The 25,436-nt window shown below is 62.3% G+C and overlaps 2 protein-coding genes across 15 annotated transcripts; one reads left to right on the forward strand and one right to left on the reverse strand.

Moving 5' to 3' along the window:
- The first annotated feature begins 10,520 nt into the window (after positions 1-10,520).
- On the forward strand, positions 10,521-20,219 carry HMGA1 (high mobility group AT-hook 1). Of its 11 annotated transcripts, XM_029999565.2 has the most exons (6): positions 10,521-10,639; positions 10,878-11,049; positions 16,001-16,106; positions 16,973-17,113; positions 17,554-17,604; positions 18,997-20,219. In XM_029999565.2, the coding sequence occupies exons 3-6, from the start codon at positions 16,005-16,007 to the stop codon at positions 19,051-19,053; spliced, it is 351 nt and encodes a 116-aa protein (XP_029855425.1). In that variant the 5' UTR covers positions 10,521-10,639; positions 10,878-11,049; positions 16,001-16,004; the 3' UTR covers positions 19,054-20,219. The 11 variants fall into 11 exon arrangements, with proteins under 11 accessions (XP_029855425.1, XP_029855426.1, XP_029855424.1 ...); XM_029999566.2 differs by having other exon boundaries at positions 10,539-11,049; positions 16,976-17,113; XM_029999564.2 differs by having other exon boundaries at positions 10,540-11,049.
- Positions 20,220-20,574: 355 nt separating this feature from the next.
- On the reverse strand, positions 20,575-22,788 carry SMIM29 (small integral membrane protein 29). 4 transcript variants are annotated; one of them, XM_029999574.2, is made up of 5 exons: positions 22,733-22,788; positions 21,751-21,923; positions 21,636-21,662; positions 21,458-21,562; positions 20,575-21,029 (listed from the first exon to the last, which is right to left on the reverse strand). In XM_029999574.2, exons 2-5 carry the CDS (start codon positions 21,859-21,861, stop codon positions 20,967-20,969), a joined length of 306 nt encoding a protein of 101 aa, XP_029855434.1. In that variant the 5' UTR covers positions 21,862-21,923; positions 22,733-22,788; the 3' UTR covers positions 20,575-20,966. The 4 variants fall into 4 exon arrangements, with proteins under 4 accessions (XP_029855434.1, XP_029855435.1, XP_029855436.1 ...); XM_029999575.2 differs by having other exon boundaries at positions 21,751-21,942; positions 22,733-22,766; XM_029999576.2 differs by lacking the exon at positions 22,733-22,788 and adding an exon at positions 22,533-22,660.
- Between the last annotated feature and the right edge of the window lie 2,648 nt (positions 22,789-25,436).

Raw genomic sequence — 25,436 nt, forward strand, 5'->3', positions numbered from 1 at the left:
AGCAAAGCCCCCAGTCCCTGGGACAAGGGGGGGAGACGAAGGCGGGTGCATCGCTCAGCTCCGAGGGGGCTCGGCAGTGGGGAAGGAGAAAAGGGGGCTGCGGGGTCACAGAGGGACAGGGCACCCCAGCAGCAGGGGATGGGGTTTACGAGGAAGGGGCTTCAGCACGGTGGGTTGGTTTTCACCGAGCGATGAAAAACAATCCGGAGAAATCTGTGCAGCAAGGATCAAAAGCCAGCCTTGGCCAGGGCTGGGAGAGGTGACAAATGGGTCCCATGGGAGCGCTGCCAGCCCCCGGGCTCCCCAGCCTGGCCCGCAGGTTGCCGCAGACCCCAGCCCCCTGTCCCCGCACCAGCACTCGGGTCCCAAATCTGGACTCAGCATCTCACATCCCCAGACTTCCAGCAAAGGCCACCAGTGCCTTCCTGTGGCAGCCGTCCTCACTGCAGCCATGCGATGGGACGGATCCGGCCACGCTGGGCTCCCTTCAGGCCCGGGGTGGGGGGGAAAGGGAGGAAGATATTTGGGGCAATTCACTGGCTTTACACCCCACGCACACATGGCTGTGGTGGGGACCGTCCCCTCCTGCCCCACATGCAAAGGGTGTTGCACAGCGTGAGCACGCCGCTTCCATGCAACCCATCTCCCGTGTCACCCTTGTGCAGCGGGTGACACACAAGTCACATCCTCAACATCCCCCCCGCCCCGGGAGCCTTCCCTAAATCTTCAGGGAAAATCCCCCCTCCCGGCCAATGCACCCCAAGTGCTCTTCCCAAGGATGCTGTGGAACAGGGACCCTCCAGGCAGCCATTAAATGCGTCCCTCGATTTAAGGGTGATGCGTGGGTGCTGGCAGGGTGTGGGCCGGTTCAGGGGTGTTCTCCCTCCTCAGGGACCCTGGGGCCTCTCATCGGGAATGGGAACGCTGCTGTCCTCCCCCAGCTCCAAGCCACAGCGAGCCGCCCCCCCCAGCCCGCGCCGTCGTGACGTTCCCCTCCGAGGGGAGACACGCGTGCGCCTCTTTGGGCTTCAGCACCTACATACAGATTAGCAGTTGCTAAGCGAGCAATTAATCAGGCCCCAGAGCCGGCTGGGAAGGTGGGTGACAGCCTTGCAAACTCCCACCGAGCTGCTCTCGTGATGGATGGAGGGGGACAAGAACACACAAGAAACCTCCTGCCCCCCGTAACGAAGCCACGAAAGCGGCAGTCACCATGCAGAACCCCCCCAACCAGGCAGGGGCCGTGGGGGTAACCACGGCCCGCTGTGCCCCACCATGGGTTTGGGGGCACGGAGGGGTGGGATGCTCAGCCCCATGGTGGTTTCCAGCCTTATGGAACCCCCACCAGCCCCTCACCCCTTCCTTTTGTGCCCCCCCCAGCTCCCCTGCCAGCGTGTCTGTGCCATTTGAAAGATGACCCCCTGGCATCACACCGGGCAGTGCTCAGGCCAGGAGCTGAGTAACCGGAGCTGGGAACGACCAGTGACCACCCGGCCCATTATAACCGGCCCTAATCCTCTGGCCGGGCTGGATGTCACGTCCCCCCCCGCCAGGGATGGGCAAGCTGCATCGCAGGGTCAGGGACGCGCCACATGCCTGGGTGTCCCCTGCTAGGGACAAACACGCTGCCCCTGCGGTCCCTGGGGGGGCAAAACAAGCAGCCTGTGGAGGGCTCGGCCCCGCAGCCGGGATCACCAGCACCCCCCTGTCCTGTCCCCTCCCCAGGGGACCAAGGAAGCCCCCATGGGGACTGCCAGGGGCCGGCTGCCTGCTGGGAGAGGCAGGGACACGTTTCAGCCCTGCCCAGCCCCGCTGTGACCCAAGCCCACCCCAGCAGCTTCCCCCTCCACCCCAGCACCATCCTGCTCCACCAGTAAGGGATGCTGAGACTCACCACGGGGACGGGCAGATCCTGCCCGCAGGCAGGGGAAGAATGCAAAGCCCTGCAGGACGGGGTGCAGAGCAAGGACTGGCCAGGGCCAGCTCCTGCCCACCCTGCCTTTGAGGAGCAGGGACCAGCTGCCCCAGTCCGCACCTCTGTGGGCTCCCAGCTGGGCTCAATCCGCTGCTCCCGCAGCCCCAGCCCCGAGGTGGGTGCAGCCGACCCAACCGGAGGGTGCCCAGCAGCACCCACGCGTGACCTGGGCTGAGCACCAGGACACTCGAGTCCCTCTCCAACAGCAGTGCAATCAGCCCCCTTGCGTGCCTCAGTTTCCCCTCGCCGCAGAAGGACGCGTACCCCCATCCCCACGGCTCCAAGGTGATGCTCCATTTGCTCCGGCGTATCCGACCGGCTGCAGGGAGGATGGAGCCCTCGGGTGACCTGCACCCCACGGCAGCTTAAGCCCACCCTACGGGGAAGGAGGGTCCCGGGGAGGGGGTGTCATGCGTGTCCCCCCCCAGCCCACCCCGCTGCCGGGAGGCCTCTCCCCATTAGGTGGCAGCAGGGGACCGCGGTGCCACCGCCGGGCTGGCATCGCACGCCGCGGGGGGGGGGGGGGGAACCCCTGGATCGGGCCCCCCGCAGCCCTCCAGCCCGGGGGGAGGAGGCAGCATCCCGCCCTCTGGCGCTGGGACCACCAGCTCGGTGGGCACAGGGGTTTTTCTTCTGCCAGAGAACTAGTTTTCCAGCCCCCCAAAAAAAACACTTTGGCAAGGGGGGAGCATGTTCCCCCCAGGAAAACCTGCTGGTTACATCTCAGGATGCCCCGTCCCACCCAGCCCAGCTGCCTCTTGGGTCATTCATTGACCCATAGGTGCTGCACCCACTGCCCGCCGCCACCCATCTCCCCCAAAGCCCTTTATTTAAATACCCCAGCCCATGGAGGGGAACACGAGTCACAGCATCCTCAGCAAACACCAGGGCTGCTCCAGCTCCCGGCTCCCTCCTTTACACCAGCAGCCAACTTGGCCCCGTCACCCATCCCCGTCACCTCCGGCATCGCCTCCTCCTCCTGTTTCCCTGCCTCTGCGGTCACCCCGGGCCCCCCATGCCTCCGGAGCAGGGGACGCTGCCAGGAGCTGAGTCACGCGTGACCACCACCTGAGTCACTGGGACGGAGGGAAGTCCCTCGGTCCCCGATGCTTTTCCAACCGGAGCTGAGTAAAAGGGAAAGTGTCAAGGAATTTGGCTGGGAAAAGTGTTTTCTTGGAGCCCCGACAAGGAGCAGCCTCTCCGACGCGTCCCCTTTGCCACAGTGAACTCGGGGTCACCGGCAGCGAGCGCAACCCCGGGCAAACAAGTACACGGTGCCTGTGTCCGCACACCCGCGTGTGCACAGGGGGCAGTGCCGGGAACACCCCGCCGGGGGGGGAAATATGGAAGCGAGAGCGAGCGGCAGCGGCTCAGGACACGACTGTCCCCTGAGCTGGGTCTCCTGTCCCAGAGGTACCAGGGATGTGGCTCCTAAGTGTCCCCTGGGGTGCTGGCCCAGGTGGGAGGACGAGATCAGGATATGGCCCCCTGCAAAACTGGGTGCTCACCGGGGACAGCTCGGGGTGGCTTTTGCACGTGGGGCAGTAGAGCTGCCGGCTGATCGGGGAGTGGGGGGGGTCCTTCCCCATCGCACACGGCCTGCGGACACTCCAGGGGCCAGAGGAGCAAGCCCTTCAACTGGGAAGGGCAGGAAAAACACGGCCCCTGCCCCTTGCACCACACGTCCTCCAGCCCCCTGCCAGCCCCTTGCAGTGCATCCCCCCCACCCTTTGAACCAGGTGCCCCCCACCCCTTACAGCACCTCCATCCCACGTAGCCCCTGCCCCCCCACCAGGATGCTGCCGGCTGCCACCCACTTCTTTGCTGCCCTGTTTAGTTTTGATATGCCACTTGCAATAAAATACCTTGATTAAAAAAAAATAAGGCAGCCAGACTCCCCTGCGAGCCAGACTGCAAGTCCTCAATTAATGACCCTTCGTATGCTCCACCGCGGCATCCCCCTTTAATGATTTACAGCGGGTCCTTAGCCCCCAGCCCCAGGGCAGGCTGGGCTGGGGCTGCAGAGGGAGAGGGGATCCAGGGAGCACCCACAGGTATTTTCTCACCTGCTGGCACTTGCCCTGGGAGGACTGGGGAGCAATGGTGGGTAGCTCTTGGTCTGCTGAGGATGAGGAGCCCCTGGGTGAGGAAGCCGCCAGAGCCCCCACCCACGAGTCGGCCGCATCCTTCCACGGAGGTTCCCGTGGGCGCGGGGACGGCACACGGCTCTGTTCCTGGGGTTCCCCAGATTTATGCCACCCCCTTTCTAGCAGGAGCCATGCGATGCAGGACCCCGGCTCGGCTGGTAGCCACCCACCACCCCACCTGAGCCCCAACACGCTCAGCGCGCATATGCCAAAGCACAGGGAGCGGAGCAGGGAATGGGGCTGGAGCTGCTCCCGCCGGCAGACCCGGGCTTTGTGCTCCAGCAGGCAGCCCTGAGGAGGTTTCATGTTACTGGGAAACTGGGATGGCGGGATGTTCCCGGGGCAGCCCTGCAGACAAAAGGCCATTGTGCACCGAAGCCATGGCTGCAGCCCCAGAGCATCCCACCTCCCCGGCCAGGGCCAGAGCCGAGCAGCCCACCCCAGGCCCCAGGAGATGGCACGGCCGGCGGCCGGGGAGCACAGGGCACCCACCTGCGGGACACCGAGCAGCACCCCAAAGATAATGGGATGCTCCACCTTGGGGTGCCCGAGCCAAAGCAGCCCCCCGGCATCACCCCCTTCCCCATCCCGCTGACAGCAGCACCCAAAACGCGTCCTCGCCATCCCAGGAGATGGGAGAAGCGCACGCTGGCCTCAAATGGGTAAACCAGACCCTGCCGCAGCCGAGCTGGGGTGACAGGCAGGGACACGTCCCCACGGGTGCCGGCAGGTCTGGGCGTGCAGGCAGGGGGTGGCTGCCCAGGCATGGCAGGAGCGTCCCCGCCTGAGCCAGAGCCGCTTTCCAGCCCCACCGGCTCGTCCTGCTCGCCCTGCGCCATGCGGGCTGCCACGGCTCGACTGCGCTCTCAGGAGCTATATATTAGGGGGTTTATGTGTATATTTACATATATGGGGTTATATATATTACAGACCCAGGCAGCAGTGAGCCCCTCCAAGCCTGGCTCCTGCTGGCAGGGGATTAAAAGAAAATCCCAATTTTTGTTTAAAGGGGAGGGATGGGATTAAACCTGGCTTCTGGGATCGAGGCGGGATGAAGCCCAAGTTCCACGGTATGGAAGGCAGCAGCTCAGCACTCAAGGGTGCTCAGCACCCCTGAAGCCAGTTTTTTTAGGGACTGTGAACAAGAGGAAGGATGAGACACAGTGTGCGTGGGGACAGGGACAGGTCAGTGGTCGCTCTGGCTGACCAGGGTGTCAGGGGCCCACGCCTGCCCCCAGCTTCTGTCCCCCCATCGGAGACATTGTGCCATGGGGTTGGGGGTGGCTTCACCTCTAGTTCCTATGGCACGGCCAGAGCTGCCCCACGCTGCGGCCAAGTAGACAGGCTCTCCTCTAAATCCCCAGCTCCCGGAGTCAGGGGATCCGATCCCCATCGCCTCCCAGTTGCAAACAGAAAATGCCATGTCCGGCAGCGCGGCTAGAGGAGCAGGCGGGAGGTAATGCCCAGCGAGCGCCCAGCAGCACCAGGACCAGCCTCGTGACTCTCCACCCAGGCGGCCAAGCCGTCCCAGGGGTGACTTCCCAGCAGAGCTTTCAAAACAAGACAGCACCTGACATGCTTGGCTTGGTCCGGGCAGATTTGGCCACTTCTTTCCAGGCACAAAGGGCACCCACGCTCTTCGTCAGCCTGGGCCCCTTCGACGCTGGAGGGTTGGGACAGGCCTAAGGCGTAATTTTCCCTTCCTTCCCCTCCAACTTTGCCCCAAGGTGTGCTCCACAGAGACCCACGCACACCCACGGCAGCCCTTCTCCCAGTGCTCAACCCCCCCTTTCCACCCCATTTCCCCCCGGGTGCGGATGGGGGGCAGGTGCTCAGCAACCCGCATGCCTTGGCCCCATACCACCCTCCGAAAGCAAGTGGAGGAGCTGTCTGCCAGAAATGTCTTTTCCTGGGGGCTAATCATTGATTGCAGCCGGTAATAAATATTTCAGCAGGGATTTGCACGCAAGCTCCGAGGTAACGGCAATGGGAGAAAGGATGGATCTTGTGTGCCTCACTCCACTACTGCCTCTCCTGCGTGGACCTGGGCAAGTCCCTCTGCTTTTTGGAGGAAGGAGAAGTATTTCTTCTTGTCTGCTAGAAACTCTTCCGGACATGGTGAATCTCAGGAAAGCCCTTCCCGAGGGCTGTGGTCTCAGGATGCTCCACACTGGAGATCTCCTCCCAGGAGGAGTTCAGCCCTGCGGTGCCTTGAGAAAGTCAGAAACATGGAGCATGGCAAATGTGATGTTCACTGTATCGCACTGGGCAAGAATTAATGAAGGCAGTTAATCATCTTGGACCCATTTGCAGAGCCTTCTTGCTTGTGCAGCCATCACTTATCTTGCAGAGAAAGAACAGAAATGGGTGGAAATGTGGGGATCTCCACTCATCCCAGCAGCGACTGGAGGGATGCTGGGACCCCTAGTGCCATGAACATTGATCCCAGCCATGCAGAGCTCATCTAACTCCTGCGCTGGAAGAGACGGACACAACCAAAACAGTAAAGCCGGACCTGGGTCAGACCTTGCTGCCATCCTCCTGCCCAACCTTGGGCACCTCCTGTGCCTGAGCTGCGTTTTGCCAGCTGAGACGTGTCCCCTCCCTGGAGACACCGGGAGCATCCGAGAGGCTGCAGGGAGAGGGGCTCCTCCATATAGAGGAGCTGAATACGTGCTCCCCTGCCTCCATCAACCCAAGGATGCTGGAAAGGGGAAAACTCAGCTTCAGAGCGAGCCAGGTCCTGCCTGTGGCTTTGCATTTTGCAAAACCGCTTGAGCAGAAGGAGGATCTTCAGCAAACGCTCCTCGCGATGCAGCCGGGGACCGGGGCAGTGCACGGGGATGCTCCAGGCACAGCATAAAACTTCCCTGACCAGCAAACTCCTGGCAATGCTGAGTAAAGGCATTTGAGAGGGACACAGTACAGCCTGAGCACCGGACCAGACACTAACACCAGTGAAACTTGCTCTTCACCTGGCTTCGAACAAATCACACCACCTCTGCTCCACATGTTTCCCCATCTGCAAAATGAGGGTTATGACACTTGTCTCTGCAAGGCCCAGAACCATGCAGATTGATTAACTGTTGTTCAAGAGGGCTTTGGAGGTGACAAACACACCACGCTCTTAATTAGTCCGGTAGCCCTTCCAATTACCCAACAACCTGGGCTGAGATTTTTTTCCAGAGCTGCCTTAGAAGATCCAGTTTCCCCTTTCCCAGGGAAATTAGCAGGAATCAGGCACCCAAATACCGAACGCAGCTTTGCAGGGCTTGGTGACAGTCACTGGGATGCAGGGCAGAGTGGGATGAGATGTCCTCCCCCCCTGGGGCCACCCTCCACCCTCTAGTCCCCCACGTCCCCCCCAGAGGCAGCTGCATTTTGGGGGCAGACAAGCAGCGCCTGCAGTTTTGCAGAGCCCTGCTGAGCTGAAGAAGCAGGGAAATGATTTCAAGCACCTTCTTTTCAGGGGACCTTGCAGAGGTGCAGCTTTTCCCAAGCCCTGGGCACCCATTTCCCCATCCGATCTCCTCCCAGGCCTGAAACATCGGCTAAAAAAAATAGCGATACCCATTAATTCATAAGGGGTGCACACATCTGCAGCGCATGCAGCATCCCACAGTGCCGGCATCACTGTGTCCTGCAAACTCAGGGCTCGTGCTCTCAAAAGCAGCAGCAGCATTAAGCCTATAATTTATCAGGTGATTTAGGAATTTGTCTCCGGAATAGGGCTACAGGAAAATACTGCGCTGGCAAGTGTTAAATCCACCCTGCCTCGGTGGGTGAGAAGGAAGGAGCTGTTGAATCAAATTAAAAAGCCTGTTTCGGGGTGGGTCGGGGCTGTTTGGCCACATGGGGCTTCATCAATGGGGCCATCGGGAAACAAAGCCAGGAGGGGAAACAAAGGCCCTGTCCCTGTCCCTGTCCCCATCCCCTCCCGCCATGGCCGGCCAGCCCTGGCCGGGGACATCCCCTGCCTGCATCCCAGTGGGTTTCCCAGCTTGTTTGGCTCACCGGGATAACGCAGGGCAGCACCGCTCGGTGCGACGCTGACCCCGGCACGGTGCAGGCTGCTCCTCCGCACCCTGCGTCAGGCTTAGCCGCGACGGAGGGGGGAAAAATAAATCACTTCTTGTTTCCCTGTTTCCAGCCATTTTCACTTTGTGGTCTCGCTGCAGAACTGAACTGCAAGTCGGGTGAACCTCGCCAGTCCGGCTCCCAAATCCGCACTGGCCACAAGGCTTTAACTCGGGAAAACTGCAAAAACAAAAGTGAAAATGATCTTCTTGGACCGGGTCCTCCTGTCCTGGCAAACGTGCTCTGAGCACCAAACAAATCCCATTTCCCCAAATCCCAATTTTCTTCCCCATTTCCCCCCATTGCACGCAGTTGCGTGCCCATTTCCCATCAGGGAGTTGCTCCCAGCCGCTGGGAACATCTCACCACCGCTCTTTAGTTTCGGGGGACCACTGCAGCACTATTTTGCTTTAAAGACCAAGTGGTCACCCCACAGGTGCACCCGCCTTGGGGAGGCTCCGGCGTGGGCTCGGCGAGCAGGGAATTGCCAAAAGTTCCAGGGATCAAAGCGAGAAAGAGCAGCCGGGGTTGTTCACAGCAATCCGGTTACAGCCATTTACCGCCGCCGCAGAATAAATAACAAGGGATATTAATAACAACGAGCCTCTGCCAGGGACAGAAACCAAATTCCTCGCCAGGCTCACGGCAAAGGGGGGAAGCCCGAGCACGGCTGTGGGCAGGGCTGTGGCAGGCAGAAGGCAGGGGGGTTTCCAAACTCAGGCAGGGGGAACACCAATTTTAGCCAAAAAAAAAAATAATACTCAGGGTCTGCAAACAACACCTTGCCTGGATGCAAGGCCCTAGGATGGAGGAGACCCACCACTAGTCCTGGGTCAGGGAGCTGCAGCTGGGCTCAGCCCCAAAATGCAGCGATGCAAGTGGGGTGATGCCTGCTCTTTTTTTGCAAGCTTTTGAAAACAGGTCAGCCTCTTACAGGGTGGTTTCCCCCCCCCCACCCCCCCGCCCTTTGCTTTCATTTTTTAATCGTCAGGAAGGGACACTGCTTTGATTGTGTTTTAGTCAGGGGAATTTGCAGGGGATTTTAAAAATCCAAATAACAATTAGCAAAAAAACTTCCACAAGCCTGGCTTGGTTTGATCTGTTTCTTTTTACATCACAAATCTTCCCTGCTGAAGAAGTTTTGCACATGCAGATATTGATATTTCCAAGTTTTACATTTTTAAAGGTGCTTTTTTTTTTTTTTTTTTTTAGTAAGAATTTGCCTGAAACTTAAATCCAGCATTGGCCAGTCTAAAGTTTGGCTCCTAACTCCAGATTTCGACCTTTAGCGTCAGGATGGTCAAAAGCACCTAAATCGGAGTTTCCATTAAATTCATGATTGGAGTTTCTGCAGGAGTTTGAGGGAATTCTGCACGGTCCCGTCACTGAGAGGATGCCAAGCTCTCCATTTCCTTGTACCCCATCAAAAAACCCACCAGGAGATGCCAAATGCCTGACATGCCTTGCAAAACCTTGCCCCTGACACAATGGGGGTCTGGGCTTTGGGGTACCTACCTGGAGAACTGATCTCGGCTCCTATTCCAGACTGACCTAAACCACTTCCAAAACAGATCAGAGGAATTCAGAATAAAGCTCTTTTACTGCAGACCGAGCCCATCAGCTGCTTAAACCCCGGGAGAGCCTCAGGGCCGCTCACCAGCCCCCCAAACCCCACGGCACCGAGCCGTGCAGGACTCGCTTCCACACCAGCCTCCCATTTCTACAGTGGTGCTGCAATGAAAAATAAAATATATATCGCCACAAAACCCAGCCGGCTTTGGGAGGCCCCGGGGATGGAGTACCCGCTGCTGGTGCTTCCGGATGGGAACAGGAGGGTTTGGGGGGGATTAACCTGGCAGGGAGGCAGCAAAAGGCGAAGGCATGGTGCTTTGCCCACGGGTGCCGGAGCCGGTGCGTGGCACAGCCCCGGCCAGTGATGCCCCCGGGGTGATGCCAAACCCCTCCACACCAGCCCAAAACACTGGTTTGCCACTTTGCCAGTGGGGGGGGGGGGGGGGGGGCACAGCAGCCGGGGATTTACCCAGCAGCAAGGCCAGGTCGGGAGAATCGGGGGGGGGGGGGGGGGGGGGGGGCGGCTCAGTCGGGAGCATCCCTGGAGCATCCCTGCCCGCGGAGGGGGTGGGGGTCTATGTGTGTGTCTCCCTCCCCCAGCGCTGCCTCCCCCTGCCCCCGGGGGGACCCTCCGCCAGCCTGGGGGCTCGGGGGGGAGGCTTGGGGGGGGAAAGCAGCCGCCCTCCCGCCGCAGCCCTTTGAACGGACCTATCGCTCCCGGCCCCGCCGCCGCCCGCCCCCGCCGGCCGTGATGCAGCCCGGCTCCTCCTCCCCCCGCTCCGCAAGGGCTGGAAGCTCCCCTTAGCCTGGTTGCCCTTATTTAATTTCGAGTGTGATTTTGCTATTTTTAGCAGCTGGATCCCCTCCAGTAAGGCTGGGAGCTCGCTCCTTTCCCCCCCCCCCCCTTATCCCCCCCCCCCCTCCTTTCCTATTTTTTTTTTTTTTTCCTCGTTCCCTGCAAATGATTTTGACCCAGCTTCCTTCCTCCTGGAGCAATTTTTTTTTTTTTTCTCTCTCTTTATTATTTATATAAATAAGAGGGGGGCCTGGCTGAGCTGTGGATGCGTGTGTGAGTCGCAGCCTCTCTCTCTGCCTTCTCCTTTCAGATCCGCATTTGCGAGCAGCAGCAGCCGCCGGGAGGGGGGGGGGTTTAATTCGCTTCACAACACAGACACGCCAGGAAAAAAAAAAAAAAAAAAAAAAAAAAATCCAAAAAAAACCAAACAAACCACCCAAAAAAAACCACCCCAAGCACCCAGCTCCGAGATCAAGCTGACTGTGAGTGCCGGCCTTCCTCTTTCCTTTCTGCTCCGGGGGGTGCGGGGGAGGACTGGGGGGTGCTGGGGGGGGGGGCTGGGGGGGGTGGGGGGGCCGCGGCTCTGTTCCCCCCCTCTCCGCATGCTGTGCACGATCGCCCCCGGTTTGCTCTGTATTTGCAAGGACGCGTGTGTGCGTGCGGCGGGCCGGCTCTGCAATGCCTCTCTTTATTATTCTTGTTATTAATTCTTGTTATTAATAGGGTGATGCACCTGGCGGGGGGGGGGGGGAATGATGACGGGACGGGGGTCCCCGCTGCCGGTTTTTCCCGGCTCGCTGGGACTTTTTCTCCACTTACTCGGTTTCGGGTGATGTAAACGCCCCGCACCGCCCGGGAGGGGGGGGGACATGCACGACCCCGGGGTGCAGCCGCCGGTACTGGGGAACCCCCCCCCCGGGCTCTCAGGGTGCGTTGGGGGGGGGGGGGGGGGCGGTGCAAGGTGCTTGGGGGTGGGTGTAGGGTGCGTGGGGATGGGACTGTGCAAGGTGCGTGGGCTCAGGATCCGTGCGTGGGGCTGGTGCAAGGTGCGTGGGGCCGGTGGAAGGGGCCAGGCCAGGCCCGGCTCAAGGAGGGAGATGGGGGGGGGGGGGGGCAAACAAGTCGGTGCAAAGTTGCGATGCTGGGGGCTCGGTCGCCCACTCCCCGGGACAGCAGCCCACGCTGCTCCCCGCTGCGAGACCGTGGGGGCCCGCACCCCCCGCACCCAGCCCTTCCCCGGGGGGGGGGGGGGGGGAGAGATGCCACACAGGGCTGGCTCCACCCGGGGTTTTATTATACCCCGCAGGACAGGGGCTTCACAAAGCGTGTGATGGTGCCCTTCCTGCCTCTTTTCTTTCTCCCCCACCTCCCTCCTTCCTTTCTTTTATCACTTCCTTTTATTATGCATGCCCAGGAAGGAAGGGGGGGTGGACTTTCCTTAATAGCAGGCCTGGGGGGGGCTTCAAAGCAGCCCCATGGAGGGCTTGTCCTAATGAGGAGCCGCGCACATCCCTTCCCAGCCCTCGCACCCCTGCCGAACAGGCTCTTCAACTTCTGCTCCACTATTTCTTCCCCTCCTCCCTCTCCCGTCCTCCCTCTGCCAGGAGGTGCGGCCGGGATCCTTCTCCAGCCGCAATCAGGCTAGATTTCCTGGGCGTGAAGAGATTTATTTATTATTATTTCTTTTTTTTTTTTTTAACATCTAAGCCACCGCCTGTCTCCCTGGGCTGGTTTGTTTAATCTAAGAGTAGGTGGCAGGAGCAGGGGATTTATGGGGTTATTTGCAAGGAGAGGTGTAAGCCAGCGCGGGCGGGTGGGGGAAGGCAGGAGCAGGCCCAGGGACAGCGAGGAGCATCGCTCCGAGGGGTCAGGTTGTCTCTTTTGCAACCCAGCCGTCGCTTGTGCAAGAGGTGGCTGCTGAGAACGGCCCAGCTCGTGTCGTGGAGCAGAGGGAGCCGACGGGGCTGGGGGAGGAAAGCCCGGCTGCTCACCATCCATAGGGATGGAGAGAGGAGGAGGTTTTCATCCCCCAACTCCATCGATCGAGAGGCAGATGTAGCCCCTCCACCTCCAAACCTTGCAGAGATTTATCCCTCCCAGCCTCCGGGAGCCCGGCAGTCCCCTGCCCTCATCTCCGACCGATTCCTCCCTGCGTGGAAAGGTTTCTTTCTCAGCTGCTTCCTTTCCTCCATGGCAACACAGCTGCTCCCTCCCTCCTCTAAGGTTTTGATTCACACGAGTGGGGCCGGAGCTGCTTCCCGCGGTGTGCCCGGCACCGTCCCACTGGCTCGGGGTGCTCCCGGGCCCTGGCAGGTGCCGCCGAGCCGGGGAGCATCGTGCCGAACCGGGGCCGCTCTCGGGAAGAGGGGTGTTGGCCGAGAAGGTGCTGGGGTGGGAGACAGGAGCATCCCTGGTCTCCCACCCAAGCATCCTCCTCCTCATCCCCCTCTGCCAGAGCAGGACACGGAGCCCACGCTCCTCTGGGGTGGATTCAGCTCTGGAGTCCCTGGGGAGAGGTGGTGGAGGGACGGGTGGGATGTGCACGTGCTTTTTCCAGCACCCACAACTTTGTGGCGGCAGGATCTGGCTCGGGGGGGGGCCATACCCGGTGGCATCCCCCCGAAGGGGAGGGTCCCCACAGCATCCCTGGCCGGAGCCGCTGCGTGGGGCCGGTGCCCGTCCCCAGTGGGGTGAAGGAGAGCATGGCAGGGTGGGGGCCATACTGGGCCCATCTGTTTCCAGCTACAGGAGAGGGTACGGCATGGCTCGGAGGCTGCATTTCCTCTGGCAAAGATTGACTTAAAAAGAGACAAACCCAGCCCAGCCCCCGGTCAGCCGGCCGGCATTTTTCTTTCCTAAATCTAAACCATACTTTTTTTTTTTTTCTAAGAGACTTCTTGAAGGGCTCTGGGATGCTGTGAGTAATATTTTTGGGGTGTTTACACGACAGCATGGTTTCTGTCTCCCAAAAAAAAAAAAAAAAAAAAAAAAAGAATCTGAGGGTGGTTTTTGTTGTTGTTGTTTTGCACTCGTGAGTCACTTCCAGAGGGGAGCGGGAGCTGACGCGTGTTTTTTAAAAAGCCTCGAAGGTCTGAGCACAGCTCCTTGCACCGCACGTCTCGCCTGCGCCCGCTCCAGCCTCGCCGATGTGGCTCAGTGTCCCTGGGGGGGCTTAGCACCCCGGCTGTCCCACTCTCCCCAGTAGCGCTCTCCCAGCTGCTCTAACACCATCCAAATTGAAACCAGTTGCTCAAAACTAAGCGTTATTAACCCTGTAGGCAGAGGTAGGGAGAGTGTCTCCGTCTTTGCACGTAGACCGGGCACACAACCTTGTACCTGCAGAAGCCGGGCCGGGGGGGCTGCCGTGCTCTGGAGACGTGGGTCGGACCCAGGGCAGGGGTGCAGGGACCGTCCCCAGAGGGAAAAGTGGCTCAGGGGGGGTTGCACCATCCATTCCAGAGCAAGTCTGTGATTTTCTAAGTCTCCCAGGTAGCTCCAAACCCCGTGCTTACGGGCAGCGAGATCGGGACGCTGCTCTCGCCTCCCTATTTCTGCTGGGAAACAATCACATCACTGCTCTGAGCAGGTGCCCCCCCCACCCTGCATGGCCACGGTCACCCGACCGAGGAGCCGAGCAGGCACCCTGTGCTCGGGGTCACCGGTAAGCGCCAGGGCTGTGGTAGCAATCCTGCTCTCTTCCAGCCCGGAGCCCATCCTCCTGGCTCCTGAGCTGGGAGCTGGATTTGGAACCGGCCCCACGGCTCTGGAAAAACAGGTTTTCCCTATGGCCCTGGGGAAGCATCAAGGTGGAGAGGGGACGATGGAGCCTTCTGTGGGATTTCCCCAGGAGCAAGGAAGGCCATCCAGCCCTTTGGGCTGTGCACAGAGGTGGGGACAACCCCATGTCCCTAGGACAAGTGCCAGGTGGTGCCTGTCGCTAAACCCAGCCGGGGTGGCAGGAGCAGGGTCAGGGGTGCAGCATCCCACCCTGGGTGCAGCAGCGCTGGGTATCGAGGTGGGGTGGAGGGAGCAGGGCTGTGGGAGCCTACACCACCCTTCCAGGGCCCTGGGACCCCCGTGGGGATGCCCGGAGGCCCCCAGTGCCGTTCCATCGCTCATCCTGTTCCAACTTGCCGGTGCTGACAGAGCGTCTGGGATTTCAAGGACTCCAGATTAAATCTGGAGCTGCTCTCCTCCTTTGGGGAAAGGGGATGGGCTCTGTGGGAAGACCTGGCCAAGCTGCTGCTCCCCAAATGCCTGTTGGGGACCGTGGGAGCTGCCTTAGCACTGGGGCACTGGCTAATTCAGCGGGGTGTCCGTGCTGCGGGCTTTGGGGCAGGATCCTGCCTGGCAGCTGGTTTGTTTTGCTCCCCAGCCGGTGATGGGAGGATGCAGGTTGCATTCCCGGGAGGGATGCAGCTGCAAATCCAGCCTGGGGGAAGGCAGGGAGCGGGGATGGGTGAGGTGGGGAGGGAGGTCTGAGCACCCAAAGCCTCACCCAGCCAGCACCACCACGTGGGGCCGGTCACTGGGGCCACGAGAGTGGGAAGAGGCACCAGGGTCCCACCGCTGGAGTCCGGCCCTGCAGCCTCAGACACGTTGCTCCGTCCCAGTGCGTCGGTGTCAGCCTGGGCTCGTTGCACCGGAGCATCGCCACGAGCCACCGGCGGTGCGAGGGGACGCATGGCGGGGACTGGCACGGGCCAAAGGTCTGTTTGCAGGAGGGAACGCGGGTGCAGCAGGGGTGGTTTTGCAGATACTGGATTTGCAGCAGCGGGAGGAAGGGTCATGCCTGCCCGAGGTGCTCTGCGTTTCTGGGGCAGGAAAGCCCTGCACCCCACAGTGTGCTGTTGCTAAATGGGCTTGGCGAGTTAAAAAATACACGTGGTGGTCTCTTCTAGGTATAGCTCTTAGTGATGCTTTTGGTTTCTCCACTGCGGGCCCTGCCAGCCCTGGCAGTGCCCTGGGCACAGGCTGGTCTCCGCTCCATGCAGGGAGAGGAGCAGGATGCAGGCGAGCCTCCGGGAACGGCTGGAGCAGGGCAGAAGCGGCTCATTTCAGCTGAATTTTAATTCTAAGAGGGTGTTCTTAGATGGGGGGACCCTGGTCCTTGTCACCTCCTGTCCACGCTGATACCCCACCGGCCACCCCCATCCCCGCAGAGGGGCCAGGCAGCAGCTGGGGGGGGGCTGAGCATCCTTACCCGGGGGGGGAGCGGGCAGCCGGGGCAGGGGCATGGCCATGGCCGGGCTGACTCTGCGGGAGGCTCCGGCAGCTCCGCTTGTCCTTCGCAGCCCCGTGAGTCAATTCCGTGGCCCCCAGTGCCCACCTGCTCTGGGGCAAGGGGTGGGGGGAGAGGCACCGGTCGGCATGGTGAGCCATCGCTGACTGACCTTCCTCCCCGCTTCTGCTCCTCCTCACTGCTGCTGGAAGGACGATGAGTGAATCCAGCGCCAAATCCAGCCAGCCTCTGGCCTCCAAAGGGGAGAAGGACGTGTCGGAGAAGAGGGGCCGGGGGCGGCCCAGGAAGAAGCCGCAGGTATGTGGGGACCCCTGGGAGGAAGGGGGGTGGGGGGGCACCCCACGGCGCAGCTCTGCCCACAGCGATGCCCTCAGGGGCTGGGCACCCCCAGGCTATGGGGCAGCAAGAAACCCCCCCACTCGCACCCCAGCAGCATCCCCTGGGCAGGGATGGGGATGCCCATGGTGCAGCCCTCCCATTACCTTCCCTTGGGCAGCACTGCCCGGGTGCTTACCAGCAGAAAAACCCCTCCTGGGGGGCTTCACAGCCCCCCCCCCCCCAACCCTGCAACACCCCAGAGCTCCTCCTCACCCAGGGAAGGGCTCAGGGCCTCCCTTTGCTCCTCCCCGGGCTGCAGCTGAATCTGCCTTTGCAGACAGGCTAATTAAAGCCCCATTAGCAAAAGCTGCTCAGGGGGATAAGATGCTGCCAGAGCCTTTATAGTGCCAACCCCCCCAACCCTCCCCGGGGCAGGTGGGGGTTTGTGCACACCGTTTTCCTCCAGAAAAGGTGATTTGTCGGTTCCCCGACACTTTGCCAGGCGGCAACACCGGCAGCGAGCTGGGGTTCGGGGCTGAGAAACCAGCGCGGACCATCCAGCTAAGCCGAGCGATTAATGCCGGGGTGGGACAGGTCACGTACGCGCTCGGCTGAAGGACGAGCAGGAGCCCGTGCCTGGCGCCTGACCGCTGATCCCAGTGCAACCAGTCCTCCCAGTACCACACGCAAGAGCATCCCTGCACCGGCGGGTTCTGCTGGGGAGAACGGGGCTCCCAGCCTGGAGCATCCCTGGGGTGCACTGCTGTACCGGGAGCTGCTCTGGGCTCGGATCCCTCCCCGGGGACCCCCAATCTGTAGTGACCCCCACTCTGTTCTCCCTCCAGCAGGAGCCCAGCGAGGCCCCGACCCCCAAGAGACCCCGCGGACGGCCGAAGGGCAGTAAAAACAAGGCCACCCCAAAAGGCAGGGTAGGTGGCTGGGGACGGGGGCTGCTCCGGCCAAAGAGCCGTGCGCTGGGACGACGGGTCCGTTTTGAGCTCAATTATAGACAATTCAGGGCAAATCTGCTCCTGGGGGTGGTGGTGGTGGTCTCGGTGCTGGCCCCCAAAGAAGGTGGGGTGGGAGGGCAGGGACTGCGTGTGTCAGCACGCGGCCACCCGCAATCAACCTGTTTGCAAAACACGCGACTCACATCCTGCGCCCGCCTCGTGAGTCACGGGGCCGGGACCGTCCTGGTGCTGGAAGCCGGTGGCAAGGGGGGCCGGGGGGGGGGACTGGCTGTGGCCCCGGGGCCACCTGGGTGCAGCGGCCTGGGAGATGCCACTGGGGTGATGAATTTGGCAGTCGTGGGTGGGAGGAAGGGGAATGCCGCCTGCCCCCGGTAGCATCCCGGGGACGATGGGACGGCCCCAGCCTGATCAAAATGTCCTTTTTTTTTTTTTCATTATTATTATTTTTTGCTCAGAAAGCTGCAGTCACACCAGGGAGAAAACCTCGAGGCCGACCCAAAAAATCGGTGAGTGGGGCTTTTCCCTTCCTTCCCCCATCCTGGCTGAATGCTGGGCACTTTGGGGGTAGAGCAGCCCCCCGGCTGTCCCCACGGGCGTGGGGTAGATGCTGCCGCCGGGCTGGAGGAGAGCAGAGCAGTGAGCAAAAAAGGGCCACGGCGTGGCACAGGATGGGCTCCGAACATGCCACGTCCCAGTGCTGGTGCTGGGGGGACTGAGCCATCCCGGCTCCCCGCAGCCCCGGGAGCAGCACGCAGGAGGTGGCTGGTCCTGCCTCGGTGGCACGCTGGCACACGCCTGCCCGGGTGCCCGCTGCGTCACCGGCACGGCATTCCTGCAGCCTGCGTGTGCAGCAACACCCCCCCCCCCCCGCACGCTACAGCCACCCTCTTCTTTTGTGCTTTCCCTCCTCCATTTCATTTTCCCCCTCCTCGGTTTGCAGCCCCACGGGAGCTCGGGTGGCTGCCGGGCACCCAGGAGCATCACCCGGACGGTTGGGAGCAGGTTCCTCTCCCTTCCCGGCATGTACATCCCACTGTCCCCAGCCCCGGGGCCACATCCCTGTGCCCAGGAGCTGCCACCAGGCACTGGGACACTTGAGCCACCCAAAAGCATCCTCAGAGTGCAGCTGCTCTGCTCCATGCGGAGTTTTGCCCCTTTTCCCACTTAAATTCTTTGCAGAGGGTGAGGGACCGAGACCAGCTGGGGCTCCAAACCGGGGGGGGGGGGGGGGGTTGCATCCTGGGGGGTCTCCTGCACCGGTGTCACAGCACCAGGAGCTGTTTTGGGGACCCCGGGGCAGGGAGCCAGTTCTGCGGGGTGGGACCGAGCCTGTCCCATGCCAGCGGGGCTGTGCCGGGGACACCGCGTCCCGTTTTGGCAGCCGCCGGCCGCGGTGGCTTTTTTATGAATGAAGCGGGAGGAAGCGGGGGCCGGTGCTGAGTCACGCTCACACTCAGCCCTGACTCACCGCCGCGTGCGGGGCCACGACGCTCCCGGCCGCCCACCCCGGCGTGAGGGGTCGGACACGGACAGCCGGACACGGACGGTCGGTCCTGCCACCACCGGCGCTCCTCTGGTGGCAATTGGGGACACGGCCGTGGGGCTGGGGACCGCGGTCTCACGCTTGCAGGGGGGGGGCACGCACCCAGGGTGTGCGGCTCCCCCCTCCTCGCTGCGAGCCCACCCGGGGGGGTTCTTACCTGGGATTTAACCCGTAACGGTTAAACCTGGAGCAAGGGCCAGTCCCCAGATCCAGGAGGGTGCTGGTGCCTCAGTTTCCCTCTTTGCACAAGGGGCATGATGTGCTTGGCCAGCCCTTCATCCAGGGACGATGGGGGGGGGGTGTCTGCAGCCCCTGGCACCCCCCCCCCCCCCGACCACACTCCCTTACCTGGCAGCAGCAGGACGAGGAGGAGGTGAACATTTCCCAGGAGTCATCCGAGGAGGAGCAGTGAAACCTCCCCAACCGGCGCTACCTCATCGCCCGACGGTCCCGCGTCCTCGGCGGCCGGGGGGGAGAGGGACGGGGAGAAACCCACTGTGCCGCCCTGGCTTTTTCCTCCTCCCTCTTCCACTCCTTCCTCATCCTCAGACAACGGCAGCACTGGAAAAATGGCCCAACCCGGGTGGCCCCCGCAGCCCCCCACCCGGGGAGGGGGGCTGGAGGGGGGGGGGGCAACCCGCCCCGGCTCCCCCTTCTCCCCAGCGCTGGGTTTTGGGGCAGCCCCGCTGGCAAAGGGGGTCCCTGGCAAAGAGCCGGGGCTGGGACCCCCTCCCTTTGCTGCCCCCCCCAAGGCAGTGATCTCACCCATCCAAAGTGGGTGCTGGTTGCCCCCCCCCCCCACTGGGCTTTGCCGCAGGGCTTCTGCAGGGAAGAGATTTGGGGGAGGGGGGGGGTGTCAGCGAAGGTAAGACCCCCCCCCCCCCAAATGCATTAGACCTTTGCTTTGGCCTGCTGTTACCCCAGGCAAACCCCCCCTTGTACCCCCCCCCCCCCCAAATCCTGGGTGACTGCACTGTGTGTGGGAGAGCAGCTCCTGCGGTGATGCCGGGGCCCGGTGCCCGTCCCCGGGGGTGCCCGAGCGGGGCCAGCTCAGGGCAGCCCTTTCCTCATAACTTCTGGTATATATACAGTTTTGGTTTTTTTTTTTAGTACTTTTTTTTTTTTTTTTTCCTTTCATTCACAACTACCTCTGGATATTTAAGTTCCACTCTCTGAACTCACAGACGTGCTGCTGCTGTGCCGGCTGCCGGGGCATCGTAGGCTCCATGTTTCCTTTTTCGGGGGGCCGTGGGGTATTTTTTTCCCCTCTCTGTTTTTGGGCTTTTTTTTTTTTTTTTTTAAATTGTTATTTTAAGGTCTAGGTTGCTCTGCTGCTGCAAGGGATAGAGGCTGGCAGGGCGGTGGGGTGGGGGGACCACGGGATGCTCCCCCCCACCACACCACCCCCTGCACGACGGCTGCAGCGGGACCGGAGGTCTGTGCCGAGCGGCCCTGGTGCGAGAAAATTGGGGTTTGGTTTGGTTTTTGTTTTTTTTTTTTTTTCTCCTGATCCACTGTTAACGACCTTTTGGTTTCCTATTTGCAGTTACTTGAATAAAACATTTTATGGATGTTTGACGCCTCTGCCCTGGACTCTGGCTGGGGTCCAGCCCCTGGCAGCGGGGTGCGAGCAGGTTTTCTCCACGCAGGGAGAGCCCGCAGGCACGGAGCGGCCGCTCCGCACGGTACCTCCTCCGCAGGGACATCCGTGATGGTGCCAGCCATCCTCCGCGGGGACAGACGGGAGCTGCCGATGGAAACAGAAACAGGCAAAACCCTGCTGTCGTGTCCCCCGCGCCCCCCCCCCCCCAAAACTCCCATCCTCGGCTCCTTATTACTAAACCGCGTCATGATGCTGCCGAGGCAGGGACGCGTGATGCTGACCCGTGGGCCGGCAGCGCTTGTGCTGCTGAAAACCCTTCTTGGCCGAATGCAGAGAAACACGTTTATTTGCTCCAGCACATGCCGCGTTGCTCCTCCACAGGCATCCTGCCCTCCGTGCCCGGCAAAGCCCCGGCACCCGGCTGCTCCCTCGCCGGGGTGCCAGCCCCGGCCGTCCTGCTCGGTGCATTTTAAAGGACTGGCGGGGTGGTTCAAGCAGAAAACAAACAAAAAAAAAAAAGGCAAAAACAGGTGCCGAGGCGGGACATAACTCGTTATCGTCAGTGGTGGGATCGCTCCTGGGCGAAAGCCGCCGGCATCGCCAACGCCACCGCGGGCGCATCCTGCCCTTCCCGGCGGACGGCGAAGGCAGCGGCGCCGGTGCTGACACCGTCCTCCCTTGCCTCCTGCGGGCAGGATTCGGCCCCAGCTCTCTGGCCAACATCAGGCCTTCCAGTCCCCGCGCGGGGGCCGATGGGGCGAGGGTCCCCCCCAGCCCGGCACCACCTGCAACAGAGAGCGTGCCCTCAGCACGCCGGGCGGCTTTGGGAGGGGACGGTGGGTGGCCCCAGTCCAGACCCCCGCCGGTGCCAAGCCGGGGGGCAAAGCGACCCCAAACGGCGTCAGGGCGGGTGGAAAAGCCCCGAGCTCGCAGGCGCAGCCCGACCCTCCCCAAAACCTTTGGATTATACCCAAACCTCCGCTTGGCTCCCAGAGCCCGGTGCTCCCTCGGGGCAGGCTGGCTCCGTGAGCTCCCACCCAGGCTTAACAGCCCCCCCCGTGGGCTCCCTAACGCTAATTTTTCATGCAAAAAATAGATAAATAGCAATTCCCAGCAGCACCGTGCATGGCTGGCGAGTGACCCACAGAGCCGCCCCACCCGTACCCGACCCCAAAACCAAACTCCCGTCCCCGAAACGCAGCGGGTCACCCACCCGGGTGTCCTCCGCCTCCACCAGCAGCTCCTGCTCGGATTCCTGCAGCTCCTCGGCCGGGTCGTAGCTGTACATGGGCAGCAGCCGGTGGCGCAGGCGGTCAAACCTGGCAGGGGGACGGCGGCTGAGCGGTGACCGGTCCCACATCCCCCCCCCCCAAAACCAGCCCCACGCTCACCCTCCGCTTCTTCTGGACGTACATCACCTGCAAGGAGAGCAGGAGAAGGCGTGAGCGGGCTCAGGACGGTGTTTCGTGTGTGTCCCCCCCCCCCCGGCCATGCCCACCCACTCACCGCAGCCAGGAGGGTGCCGAGGAGGGTGACGAGGAGGAAGGGTCCCAGGACGTAGCCCACCAGCGAGTCGCCCACCGTACCCGGGGCCGTGGGGGCCGTGGTGTTGCTCATGACCCAGCGCCGGCTCCTCTCCGCATGGGGACGTGGGTGTCCGGCCCCGCCGGACGGGACGTCTGCGAACCCACAACCGCCCCGGTAATAACCCACCAACCCGGTAATAACCGACTGCCCCGGTAATAACCCACCATCCCGGTAATAACCCACCGCCCCCATAATAACCCACCGTCCCAACAAAAACCCACCAACCCAGTAAAAACTCACTGCCCCAATAAAAACCCACCGCCCCAATAAAAACCCACCGCCCCAACAAAAACCCACCGCCCCAACAAGAACTCACTGCCCCAGTAAAAACCCACCGACCCAGTAAAAACCCACTGCCCCAACACAAACTCACCGCCCCAATAAAAACCCGCCGCCCCAATAAAAACCCACCAACCCAGTAAAAACCACCTGCCCCAGTAAAAACCCACCGCCCCAATAAAAACCCGCCGCCCCAGTAAAAACCCACCGCCCCAACAAAAACCCGCCGCCCCAGTAAAAACCCACCGCCCCAGTAAAAACCAACTGCCCCAACAAAAACCCACTGCCCCAATAAAAACCCACTGCCCCAGTAAAAACCCACCGCCCCAGTAAAAACCCACCGCCCCAGTAAAAACCCACCGCCCCGGTAATAACCCCTGAGGCCGGGCAGGAACGGGGAGGGGGGGTCCCGGTACACGCACCCCAGCCAGGACGATGCTCCCCGGGACACGGACACCCCCGGGCCGCAGCAGCGGGGGACCCAACGCCCGTGGAGCCCCACTCGGGGCCGGGGGCGCCCAGCGTGGGGGCTCACCCCGCATCCCTCCCCCCCCCCTCCCTAATTCCAGCCGCCCCTCCCCCCCCCCATTGCATCCCCGCGCGCCGCCCCGCCCCGCCCCACCTGCGCGCGCCGCGCACCGCCCGCACCCGGAACCCGCGCGGCGCGTGACGGGTGGGGCGGGGTAATGGGTGGGGCAAGGGGCGGGGCTCGGGGCGGGGCGGTGGCAGCGCGGGGTCGGTAGGGGGCAGCAGAGACCGGGCGGGGGGGGGGAGTGAAGGAGGGAAGGGAAAAACTGGGGAGGGGAGGAGAAAAAAGGGAAAAAGGGAAATAAAACCAGGAAAAATGGAAAAGGGGGGGAAGGGAAGAAGGGAAAAAAACCGGGAAAACAGAGAAGAGGGAGGGGAAGGACGCGGGGGGGCACAGGGAGGGGTGAGAGGACGGGTGGATGGACAGATGGCAGGATGGAGGGAGGGACGGGGCGGGGGGGACACGGCCGGAGAGGTGGGTGCACACCTGGGGGAGTGGGTGGGTGATGAGACAGAGGGATGGACGGGAAGGTGGACAGATGGACGGGTGACAGACGGATGATGGACGGATGACGGACGATGGATGGATGATGGACGGATGGGTGCACGCCAGGGTGGGTAGGTGTATCCCTGCACCATTAGTTGGGTGGATGGATGGACGGACGGACGGAGGGATGGAGATGCAGGCACAGACCCGCGGGGGCCGGGGAAGGCCAGGGTCCCAGTGGGTGCAGGCACACAGGCTGGCCGGGCACGGTCACCCATGGCGGCGGATGCCGTGGGTCCCCTCCCCGGCTGGGGGCTCATGCTGCGGCCGATCCCCCCCCCAGGCCGGACCCGCAGGGACCCCGGGAGCCCCGGCAGGGCCTGTCCTGGTGCCGGCGGTGCCACCCGCGGCAGAGCCCCTGGCCGGTGGCAGTGTCCCAGCCCTGATCCCTGGCCGAAGGGCTAATCCGCTTTGCCCGCGCGGGGACCAGATGGCCCCGCTAAGTGGGTCAGGCGGGAGCAGGGGACACTGGGGAGCGAGGAGCCCCATTTTGCTTCCTGATAGCTAAAACAAAATAAAAATCAAGTGACACGAGGTGGGAAAGAGGAGCCTGGACATGGCGGAGCTGGGGGGGGGAGGCACAGCCCCCGGTGCCCGGGCTGGTGGCAGGACGGGGCTCGGTGCCACCGCAGAGCACCGAGAGCATCCTGTGCCGGTGGGATGGCAGTGCCGGTGGGATGGCAGTGCCGGGGAAAAGCAGCTCCCGCTCTGCAGCCCCTGGGGTGAACCTGCCCAGCGAGAGGCCAACCAGCCGCAGAGCTGAGGTCCTCCTCCTGCTGCCTGTACCGCCTGCCCTCGCCCCCTACCCAGCCCACGCCGCGTGATTTTTTTTTTTGCCTCCTGGTCCCTGCACCAGCCCAGGGATGGGACTCGGGGACCATGCCGATGCACCACAGCCGCAGGGGACTCTGGGGACGCAGGAGCGGAGATGCCCTTGGCCAGGCACGGTGTGGAGCAGGGGATGCCAGGGCCCCTCCTGGAGGGTGGGAAGGGGTCGGGGTGGCTCACCCCCACGCTGGAGGGATCCCCCAGCCCAGAAAAGGGCACCAGCTGTCCTGAGAGCACCCAACGCCTGCTGTCCCCAGTGTCCCGTTGTCCCCAGCGGTCCCACTGGCCCTGGCAGCCCTGCTGTCCACAGCACCCTCCCTGACCCCACTGTCCCCAGTGGTTGCACTGGTCCCATTGTCTGTGTTGATCCTCCCTGCCCCATACAGTCTTCCCAAACCAGCCACAGCCTCAGCCCTCCCAGCCCCCCCCATTCCCCAAACCCATCCCGGAGGACCATCACCTCCATCCCAGCACCCATCTCGCAGTGGGAGCCAGGGCTTCGGTAGCGCTGGGGGAGGCAGATCCGGGGGGGGTCAGCGCTGGCAAGAGGGGTCTGGGGGAGCCTCGCACCCTGAGCGGGACATCACCCCTGTGTGAGCAGCGGCAGCTCTCCTCGCAGCCCATCTTCATGCCCGAAGGGGCCAGGATCCAGCCAGCACCGCTGCAATGGGGGAAACGCACGGCAGGGCTGGACCCCCCCAGCCCCTCGCTGCCGGGGCAGGAGCCAGATGAGGCAGTGGGAGCACATCAACACCGCGTGGGCCTCCCACTCCGTCGCTGCCCATCCCCTCCCAGCCAGGCGCTGCCGTACCGCGGCTAAAAATAAAGCCAGCAATTTCTAGGAAAGTTCCTTGGAGAGAGCAAGCGAGCGGGAGCGAGCGGGGGCTGGTGGGAGCGCACGGCCAGCCCAGCCCGGTGTGTGGGGTCCTGGGGGAAGCAGGTTGCCTTGGGAGCAGGCGAGGGGGGTCACTAAGCCCCTCTGCATGGCCAGAGGTAGCCCTGGACACTCACATTATCCCCAAATTCCGGGTGAATATTTTTTCCCCATTCACCGCTCCCCGGAGCATCCGGATGAGTGGAGGCTGGGGCAGCGCAGGGGCTGCTCCTCCCTGGGGAAATCTCCCCATTACTTACCCCCAGCGTGGGGGAAGGATGCCGGGGGGGCTGACAGCAGCATCACCACTCGTCCTGGGGACATGGCACCTTCGTGAGCAGGGTGGGAGGGGTGTCAGACAAGGGGGCAAATTTTTAGCAGGCAATGAGAGCTAGAATAGTCACACTGAGTATTTCTGCTCCAAAATTCACTGTGAGAGACATCAGCCCCCTCTTCTCCGCTTCTCAGTCCCCAGCAGATAATTGGGGACAGCTTTGCTGAGCCGCTAAGCTCCCGTTTAAGCAGCTAAGCACGAGTGGCTGGATTTCC

This window comes from Aquila chrysaetos, chromosome 24 (genome assembly GCF_900496995.4).
Source record: "Aquila chrysaetos chrysaetos chromosome 24, bAquChr1.4, whole genome shotgun sequence".
NCBI lineage: Eukaryota > Metazoa > Chordata > Aves > Accipitriformes > Accipitridae > Aquila > Aquila chrysaetos.

Bases quoted from the DNA above. Each gene is read 5' to 3' on its own strand.
- SMIM29 (XM_029999574.2), bottom strand. From the start codon at position 21,861: ATGAGCAACACCACGGCCCCCACGGCCCCGGGTACGGTGGGCGACTCG. The intron at 21,663-21,750 runs GTGAGTGGGTGG...CTCTCCTTGCAG, and splicing joins TCGGCACCCTCCTGGCTGCG to GTGATGTACGTCCAGAAGAA. The intron at 21,030-21,457 runs GTGGGTGACCCG...TCTCTGTTGCAG, and splicing joins TGGAGGCGGAGGACACCCGG to GTGGTGCCGGGCTGGGGGGG.
- HMGA1 (XM_029999560.2), top strand. From the start codon at position 15,251: ATGGCGGGGACTGGCACGGGCCAAAG. The intron at 16,107-16,972 runs GTATGTGGGGAC...TTCTCCCTCCAG, and splicing joins GGCCCAGGAAGAAGCCGCAG to CAGGAGCCCAGCGAGGCCCC. The intron at 17,114-17,553 runs GTCCGTTTTGAG...TTTTTTGCTCAG, and splicing joins GCCGTGCGCTGGGACGACGG to AAAGCTGCAGTCACACCAGG.